We start from the raw sequence: 9,559 nt of genomic DNA on the forward strand, positions 1-9,559 counted from the left end.
AAGGATCAAAGTTGTTAATTAATTCATTTTACTTGGGTCCACAATCAACACTTTTGGCACCAGGAGTCAGGAAAAATCTGTTGTCAAGGACTTCTCTCTCCAGAGTGTTAAAAAGCATTAATATCAGTCTAAAGACTTAAAGTCTTAGTCAAAGACTAAGGTGCATCTGATCTACTAATTTGCACAGTGCATCTGAAAGCTGGACAATGACTAAGGATGACAGAAGAATTGATACCTTTGAGTTTTGGTGTTGGAGAAGAATACTGAGCACCCCATGGACTGCCGAGAGAACAAACATGTCTGTCCTAGAGAAGGGGAAATCAGAGTAGTCCTTGGATGCAAGGATAGTAAACTCTTACATATTTTGGGCCTGTTTTCAGTAGGGATCAGTCCTTGGAGGTGGAGGAGGACATCATGCTTGGAAGGATAGAAGGTCAGTGCAAGAGAGGAAGACTCTTGGCAAGATGGATTGGTCCTGACTGTGTCCATGGGGTCAGGAGTGTCGGGATGGTGAGGTTGGCTCAGGATACGGCAAGGTCTTGAGCTTTTCATAGGGTTGCTAAGAGTTGTAGTCCACTCAGTGGCACATGACAGCAACAACCAATGGTGTAAATAGACTTATCAAGTATAACACAAAGTGCGCACCAGAAGATAAAATAGGAATGGGACTTTATAAAAAATAAATCCTTATGTGCATAAAAAATAATGTCTCCAAAAGAGTAAAATGAGAGCCTCCACATGAGGGGGGAAATAATTGATAATGACATGTCTGATAAGGGGCTCTTATCTAAAATTTATAGAAAACTCCAATATCTCAACAAAAAAATGACAACCCAATTTATAAATGAGCAGAAGATATGAAGAAACTTTTCATCAAAGACATTCAAACAAAGGCCAAAAAAATACACTGCTCAAGATCACTAGCTATTAGAGAGATGCTAATTAAAATAACAATGAGGTTATCAGCTTACCCCAACAACAATAGGAGAGTTCAACAGGACAGCAGACAACAAATACTGGTAAGGGCATGGTGAGATTGGAACGCTCATACACTGCTGGTGGGAATGTAAAATGGTGCAACCACTGTGGAAGGCAGCTTGGTGTGTCCTTAAAACGTTCAAAGTAGAGTACCATTTGATCCAACTGTTCACTGCTAGGTTGGGGGTTTTTTTTCAACATTTTAATGTGATTTGTAAAACTGTTTATTGAGCCAATTGGTTTTCCATTCAACAGTTTATAGTTTGATTTGTGGCACTGATCACAATCCCTCCAATATAAGTGCACTGTTCCACTGCCTCCTTGAGATTCCCCTCATCCTGAATCTAAGTTATCATTAAGTTGATTCTGACTCCCAGCGACTCTGTGTAAAACAGAACGAAACTCTGTCCAATCCTGACCGGTCTCACTCTCTCAAGGCACATGTTGCCCTTTTGAGATGTTAATTCATTATTCCCCCCCCCCCCAACCCATACAGTAGGTTGGACCGTCCATGCATCTCCACTCACAGCTGGGACATCTCCACCTTTGATATTTCTTTTGGGGTTTGAAAACTTTAACTCAATAAAGAATAAGATTGGGGAGAATCCCAGTTAACCTTCCTTACATCTCTCTCTCATCCTCTCTTTCTTTCATTCTCTCATTCCCTCGCTCTCTCTCCTTCTCTTTCCCCCCTCCCCCCCCAAAGCTGACAAACTTGTTGCCTGGTCTGGATCCTGCATCTCATATGTTTTCACCTCCACACTTGAACCAACAGCTTGACTTACTTGCCTCCTGATGCCCCATCATGTCTCCAAAGCACTTGAGATGATGTCTCGCTGTCCCTGTTTCTAAGTATCTTTCCTGAAGCACTCTGCTTTTTATGTTTCTAGATGAATGTCTTAGCCAGGAACTGGGAATGAGCTGCCTGCTGACCAGAACTTGCTGAGGCAGCTGCCCTGAGACAATAGCAGCCCTTGGACCATGCCAGATAGGAAGGTCAGTGTGAACCTAGGAAAGCAGTGTTCAGCTCCCGAGTCATAAACAGCCCCCTTGTGCCAGGCAGTCCACGAACAGCAGGCTGCCCCTGGACCTTTCCCCCAGCGTATCTTGCCCTCACCTGCCTCTCAGGGCAGCCTGAGTCCCTTAATACTGAGAAACATTAACTGCAGCTGCTTTGGAGCCCTGATGGCACAGTGGGCTAAACTTAAGGCTGTTAACCAAAATGTTGGCAGTTTAAACCCACCACCTGCTCCACTGGGAGAAAATGAAGTCATCTGCTTCTGTGAATATCCACAGCCTTGGAAACCCAGCAGGACAGTTCTGCTGTGTCCTATGTGGTCTTTGAGAGTACCACCATGGAATCAATTCCAATTCAAAGCCCTCTTCCATCAGGTTTCAGAGGCCCTAAGGCTTATTGGGAGGAGACCACCTAGTTTTCTCCCTTGGAACTGCCGGTGGATTCCAACTGCCAGAGACGACCTCTCTGTAGCAAGACAACATGATTCAGAATATGCCACCAGAGTTCCTTAACTCAGTTCCAGTGGGTTGTTAAGCTTTATGGAAGGGACCCTGCTAATACAGAGGTTAAGCCCTTGGCTGCTAACCTAAAGGTCAACAGTTTAAACCCATCCATGGGAGGATGAGGAGACAATTCGCTTCCATAAAGATGCCCAGCCTTAGAAACTCGACTGGGCAGTTCACTCTGGCCAGTGTGAGTCACTCTCACCTCGATAGCAGTGTGTTTGGTTATCTTGAGTCTTTCTTGGTTGCTTTGTTCTCCCTGGTGTTTCCCTTCCTGCACCCACTCCTCCTCCAGTCCTGGTGTTTCCCTTTCTACCCTCCCTGACTCTGACCCAGTGTGCCCTCTGGTGTTTGCCTCCCTACACCCACCCCGCCCCTAGTGTTCTTTCTCTAGTTCACAACCCAGAGAAGTTCCTGGGTGATCCCTGGATTTTCATCCTCTCAATGCTCTTAGAGAGCTCCGCCTCACAGCGACCCTGTAGGACAGAGCAGAACTGCCCCATTGGGCTTCTGAGGCTCTGCTCTTCCTAGGAACAGACTACCTCATCTTTCTAACATGGAGCACTTGGTGGATTCCAACTGCTGACTATTTAGTTAACCAGATACCTTGGCCACAGAGCCACCAGGGCCCCCTGGAGAGCACAGGACCGTCATTCCTTGGTCATAGGGCCACCAGGGCCTCCTACTATGCACAGGGCAGTCATGCATCAGCCACAGGGCCACCAGGGCCCCCTTAGCAAGCACAGGACTGTCCTTCCCTGGCCACAGGGCTGTCATTCCTCGGCCATAGGGCCATCAGGGCCCCCTGGAGAGCACAGGGCCATCAACTGAAGGATCTTGGTCTGTGAATGTGCCTGGCGTCTCTTTCCAAGTTGCTAGTAGGTTGATCCCAAGTATTTGCTCCATAGGGTTCTTGTGGGATTTTTTTAATTTTAAGAAGTGTTGTTGTAATTTGGATGAAAGTTTATAGAGCAAATGAATTCTCCCTTTAATAGTTCATACACATTATGTTTTGTGACATTAGACATAGTCCCCACAGGGCAGTTTCATTTTTTTCACTTCTTCCTTGTGTTTCCTATTTCCATTCATTTCTCCTCCTCCTTCCTGCATTTTATGCTTTCTCTCTGGACCAGCGCTGCCCTTTTGGTGTTAAATGATTGGTTGCTCTAAGGACTATGTTCTTCTGCAGTGCTCCTGATTTCTCATAGGCCTCTCTGTTGTTTTGGCTAAAAGTTACACTGCAGGCTCCCATAGAGTTTTCTAAGCAGTGACATTTTGGAAGCAGAGCACCTTATCTGCTACCAAGGAGCCTCTGGGTGTCTTTGAACCTTCAGCCTTTCATCTAGTCATCAGGCACCTGAGCACCTTCTAATAATGTTTAAATATAGCCCACCTGGCTGTCAGTCAGCTGTGCTTGGGAACTCATGGCCAGAAGATCTGCCACTAGCCTTGCCAAGACCAAGGGTCACCTTAGTGGAGAGGCATCAGTAGAACTTCCAGATTAAGACTAGGTAGAAAGACCTGGCAATGCACTTCCAAAAACTAGCCAGTGGAAACGTTATGAGACCAGGCTTACTGTCCTGACAGAGACTGATGGGAACCCCAGAATTATGACTCTCAGTCACCCTTGAATCCTGGAATAGAAATGACTCCAGAGGGAGCTCTCGTGGCCTAGTGGCAAGAAGCTGCACTGCAATCCCAGAGGTACATGGTTAGAATCCATCAGATGCTCTGCCAGAGAAGGAGGCGCAATATCCTCCTGTACCAGTCAGATCTGATTTGATGGTACATGCACACAAAATAATAAAAATTAAAAAAAAAAGAAATGACTCCAGAGGTTCAACTTCCAGCCAAACAATATACAGGTTTGTAGGTGATCAGTAACAACAGGGAGGAACACAATCCTTAGAACAGTCAAGCATACAAGATGAAAGCTCAGCGTTTGCTTAAGGAGAAACTTAGAAGGCAGAAGTGAAGAGGACTACAGGGTAAGTGGAAACAGGAAACACAGGGAGGGACTGGGAAGAGTGCTACTACATTATTGGAATTACAATCAGTGTCACAAAATAATGTGTGCGAATTGTTGAATGAGAAACTGATTTGCTGTGGAAACTTTTACCAAAATCATACACACAGAATTAAAGAAAAAGAATACTGTGATCACCAGTAGGAATGTAGCCCACGCTAAGGCTGCAACGTGAGAGTTTAAAAGCAGGCAAACTAACTGTACAATGAGATTACCATGGTAGTTAGGAGCAGCGTGCCTGGGACCATACCGACTGAAAGGCGCCCCTTCTTTAACCCTACAGAGTGTGAGATGGCAAACAGGGCCGCAGAGAGCACTCTGAGAGACAGCTGCAGGATTTAACTCTTCCTGGGGACGCCCTTGGCCAGCAGTGTGCGGGCCTCTGTGTCACGTTCTGAGCTATGGACTCCCTGGGATACAACTGCTTTGTGGACCAAGAAAAGATGGAGGCAGCCATTCAGGACCTGGGCCCCAAGGAGCTGAGCTGCACAGAGCTGCAGGAGCTGAAGCAGCTGGCGCGCCAGGGCTACTGGGCGCACAGCCACACGCTGCGCGCCAAGGTGTACCAGCGCCTGATCCGCGACATCCCCTGCCGCACCGTCACGCCCGACGCCAGCGTCTACAGTGACATCGTGGGCAAGATAGTGGGTAAGCACAGCAGCAGCAGCAGCCTGCCCCTCCCCGAGTTCGTGGACAACACGCAGGTGCCCAGCTACTGCCTGAACGCGCGGGGCGAGGGCGCCGTGCGCAAGATCCTGCTGTGCATCGCCAACCAGTTCCCCGACATCTCCTTCTGCCCCGCGCTGCCCTCCATGGTGGCGCTGCTGCTGCACTACAGCCTGGACGAGGCCGAGTGCTTCGAGAAGGCCTGCCGCATCCTGGCCTGCAACGACCCCAGCCGGAAGCTCATCGACCAAAGCTTCCTGGCCTTCGAGTCGTCGTGCATGACCTTCGGGGACCTGGTGAACAAGTACTGCCAGGCGGCCCACAAGCTGATGGTGGCCGTCTCTGAAGACGTGCTGCAGGTGTACGCCGACTGGCAGCGCTGGCTCTTTGGCGAGCTGCCGCTCAGCCACTTTGCGCGCGTCTTCGACGTTTTCCTGGTGGAGGGCTACAAGGTGCTGTACCGGGTGGCCCTGGCCATCCTCAAGTTCTTCCACAAGGTCAGGGCTGGACAGCCCCCCGAATCCGACAATGTGCGGCAGGACATCCGCTCCTTCGTCAAGGACATCGCCAAGACAGTATCGCCCGAGAAGCTGCTGGAGAAGGCGTTTGCCATCCGGCTCTTTTCGCGGAAGGAGATCCAGCTCCTGCAGATGGCCAACGAGAAGGTGCTCAAGCAGAAGGGTATCACCGTCAAGCAAAAGAGGTAGGAGCGACGTGAGGCCACAATGGGGATGAGTCGGGGGCCGTGGGAGGGATGGGGAGAGGAGCTAGTCAGGGACCAAGGGGGACGTGGGAGGGGGTGGAGGTGAGAGAGTGCCGATTAGAGGCACCTGCTCGACCCAACACAAGGCTGGGGGGCTGTCCAAATGCCAGAGGCTGGATTCTACAGACCAGGGCGGTACCTGGCATCCCCAGGGGCATGGGGATATGGTCTTGAAGAGGGGCAAGTGCTAGGGAACACCAGGAGCGTGGGGCGAGTGTGAAGGGGGTTTGAGCCGAGGAGCCTGGTGTGTCCCGGTATGAAAAAGCCAGTGGAGAAGGACCAGGAGTGTGGTCAGGGGTCAAAGGGTAGGCTGCCGGAGGAGAGTGGCCTGGCACTGGTTGGCAGGGTGCAACTAGACTAACTGGGTAGGCCCAGGCCTCTGGTGCACCGCAGGAATCCTCAAAGTTGGGGGGCAGGAGCTTATCCAGTGCTTCTTGGTCTGGACACTCATCTGTCTGTCCACCCACCTGGAAGCCGTGGGGATACTGGGAGAAAAGATCTTCCTGGGGATGGTCGTGGCCTCTGAGGCAGTGAGGGAGCAGGAACCACAGGAGGGTACCTGGGGATTCCTGCCCTCAGGGCCCTGGTGAAGGCACAGGCCAGCAGTGCAAACTCACCCCAAAGCCCCAGCTCTGGGTGTCTGCTGACCTGTGCAGCATTTACCGCTCTGTGGCCCACATGAGGTCACACTTGAGCATGGCGTACACCTCCTGGGGCCCCAGTAGGTATGGACAGGGAGCCCACTAACCTCCGTGTGTCTGTTTTATCTTCCTCTTCTGCGTGTCCTTCCTTCCTCCTGTTGTCAGTGTCTCGCTTTCTAAAAGGTAGGTCTGAAGGTCTCGCCCTAGCACCAGCTGCTCGGCCACCTGGCCTGCTGTGCGGGCTGCTCTCTGCTTGGCCATTCCTGGGGTGTTACCTCTGACCCTGACCACCCATCAGCTGCTATCTGTCTGTCTGTCTGTCTGTCTGTGCCTGCTTGGCTGCTTTTGTGTTGCTGCCTGTCAGTGGTTGCTGACCTTAAAGTCTTGTTGGAGCTGACTCACCTTGTCTTGATTTCAGAGAAATGGCACTTTATCCCCACATGGGCTGGGCACCGTCCCCCCACTGTGCCGAGGGTGGGAGATGGGACCCAGGGTCAGGGACAGCACCGTCTCAGTGAGTCTGGGTGTGCTCCAGGCTCAGTGCAGAGTAAGGCTTTGAGGAGACCATGGGTGGTCACGTGGCGCCATGGTCTGAACTCGCTGCCCTCCCAGGCAGTTCGTGCATCTGGCTGTCCATGCGGAGAACTTCCACTCGGAAATCGTCAGCGTGAAGGAGATGAGGGACATCTGGTCGTGGGTCCCCGAGCGCTTCGCCCTGTGCCAGCCCCTCCTGCTCTTCTCTTCACTGCAGCATGGCTACAGCTTGACCAGGTAGTGCTCACACTGCCAGGGCAGCCAGAGCGGCTACACTACTCCCTGGTGCCTGGCACAGCTTGGGGGGGTGGGTTCTGAGCTGACCTGGGGGCCCCTGGCCAGCCTAGGAGGTGCACTGAGCTGACCTGGGGGGCCCTGGCATAGCCTGGGGGTGCACCAAGCTGACCCTGGTCCCCTGTCTGGTGCTCCTTTCCTGGGCTTGTGCTTCTCCTGTGCGGACCAGTCCTCCAGCTCCAGGCAGTGCTGGGGACCTCGATGCAGGCAGTGCTGGCTGAGCCCCTGTAGTGAGCACTGTCCATAGCTCCCTGAGGACTGGTTGAGTCTCTCCCCCACCCCACATCTGCATTCCGTCTCCAGGACGAAGTGCCAGGGGGCTCTACTTGCTGGGCCCTCCCATCCTGTGTTCCTCTCTTCTCCCAGTTTCAGCCACATGGCCAGGGGCCCCCAGAGGCTGGGGAGTAGTGTTGGGCTACATGCTTCCAGGACTGATTCTTGTCTCTGCCTCCAGGTTCTACTTCCAGTGCGAGGGCCACGAGCCCACCCTCCTGCTCATCAAAACCACGCAGGAGGAGGTGAGCAGCCAGGGGCCGAGCTGGTGCCACAGCCTAGCCAGCACTTGCCTTTGCTCCTCCCAGGCTGGCCAGCCCCCCACAGAGGCAGGCCCCTAGTTCCCCAGGCCTGTCTTCAGACTTCCAAGACTACTCTTGCCTGTGTGTGGGTCCCACTAGCCATGTACACCCTCTAACCTGGGTCCTCAGAGCCCTGGGGGCAGTGACTGTGACCAGGCCAGAGGTAGTGCTGGGCTCAACACCTCCAACTGCAGACCCCTACACCTGACCCAGAGCCAGCCTAGTGCCACCCAGGTCATAGCTACTAGGTGCCCTGGGCAAGGGTGGACACCCTGGCATCGGGCACCTCACCGGGCCCCTCCTGCAGGTCTGCGGAGCATACCTGTCCACAGACTGGAGCGAGAGGAACAAGTTCGGGGGCAAGTTGGGCTTCTTTGGGACCGGAGAGTGTTTTGTATTTCGGGTGAGTGAACTTGTCCAGGCTGGACTAAGCAGGACCGCAGGAGAAGTCAGCAGCCCCCCAAATCCTCCAGGCCTGACCTGAGACTAAAGTGCCAACCAAGGGCTGCTGCTTTCATAGCCACAGCTTGTTCCCCCGACTGGTCTCTAGCTAGCAAGCAGTCACACCTCTGGAGTGACCCCACTTTCTGTGAGTGGTCTGGGTGGGGTGGGACCATACTCAGCCCACTGGCCACCCCCACAGCTGCAGCCTGAGGTCCAGCGCTATGAGTGGGTGGTCATCAAGCATCCAGAGCTAACCAAGGCCCAGTCCCTGCTGTCCCCGGAGTCCACCGCCACTCCCACCCCAGCCGGCCACTCAGTCTCCACCAACCCTGCTGACCGCCTCTCACCGTTCTTGGCCACGCGGCACTTCAACTTGCCCTCCAAGACAGAGTCCATGTTCATGGCAGGGGGCAATGACTGCCTTATTGTGGGTGAGCCCCCACCCAGGCTGGGTCTGAGAGCTCATGGAGGGGAGGGAAGGACACTGGCTTTCCCGGGGGTAGGGGGAGAGGAGCAGGCGGAAGAGGGTGGTGGTCCAGGAGGGCTGGGACCAGTCACCTCTTTGGGCATGAGAAAGGCACCAGCAGCTGGGTGAGAGCTGGGGACAGACTCCCCAGGCAGGATGCCCAGCAGGCCTGAGGGCCAGTGTTGGGGGCCAGGCTGCACGGGCCCCTAGTGCCCAGGGCAGGGGCTACACTGACCTGGTGGACTGCCCACAGGTGGTGGGGGTGGCCAGGCACTCTTCATCGATGGAGACCTGAACCATGGCCGAACGGGGCACTGTGACACCTTTAACAACCAGGCGCTCTGTTCTGAGAACTTCCTCATTGCTGCCATCGAGGTCTGGGGCTTCCAAGACCCTGACACCCAGAACCTGGGCCAGTGACTGAGCAGAACATGGTGAGTGGGAGGCCCTCTTGCTTAGGGAAGGGACAGATCCCTGTGTTGAGGAAAAAGGAAAGATCCAAAACTGAGGGGAGAGGAGACCCCAATTCTTAAGGGGGGCAGGAGAGACCCTAATGCCGGAGGAGCAGGGGAGAACCCTGTATAGGGTAGAGGGCAGTGTTTCTGCTTGACACCTCAGCTGACACTCCTATGAGCCCACTCTCTTATTAAG

At 53.3% G+C, this 9,559-nt stretch overlaps 1 protein-coding gene across 1 annotated transcript; it reads left to right on the top strand.

The window, feature by feature from the left end:
- Window positions 1-4,926: 4,926 nt before the first annotated feature.
- TBC1D24 (TBC1 domain family, member 24) lies at window positions 4,927-9,328 on the top strand. Its single transcript, XM_006893889.1, has 7 exons — window positions 4,927-5,894; window positions 6,761-6,778; window positions 7,208-7,366; window positions 7,878-7,941; window positions 8,306-8,401; window positions 8,642-8,873; window positions 9,162-9,328. Exons 1-7 carry the CDS (start codon window positions 4,927-4,929, stop codon window positions 9,326-9,328), a joined length of 1,704 nt encoding a protein of 567 aa, XP_006893951.1.
- The last annotated feature ends 231 nt before the right edge of the window (window positions 9,329-9,559 follow it).

Source organism: Elephantulus edwardii, unplaced genomic scaffold (genome assembly GCF_000299155.1).
Source record: "Elephantulus edwardii isolate Elephantulus edwardi_28Jun2011 unplaced genomic scaffold, EleEdw1.0 scaffold00132, whole genome shotgun sequence".
In the NCBI taxonomy this organism is placed as follows: Eukaryota; Metazoa; Chordata; class Mammalia; order Macroscelidea; family Macroscelididae; genus Elephantulus; species Elephantulus edwardii.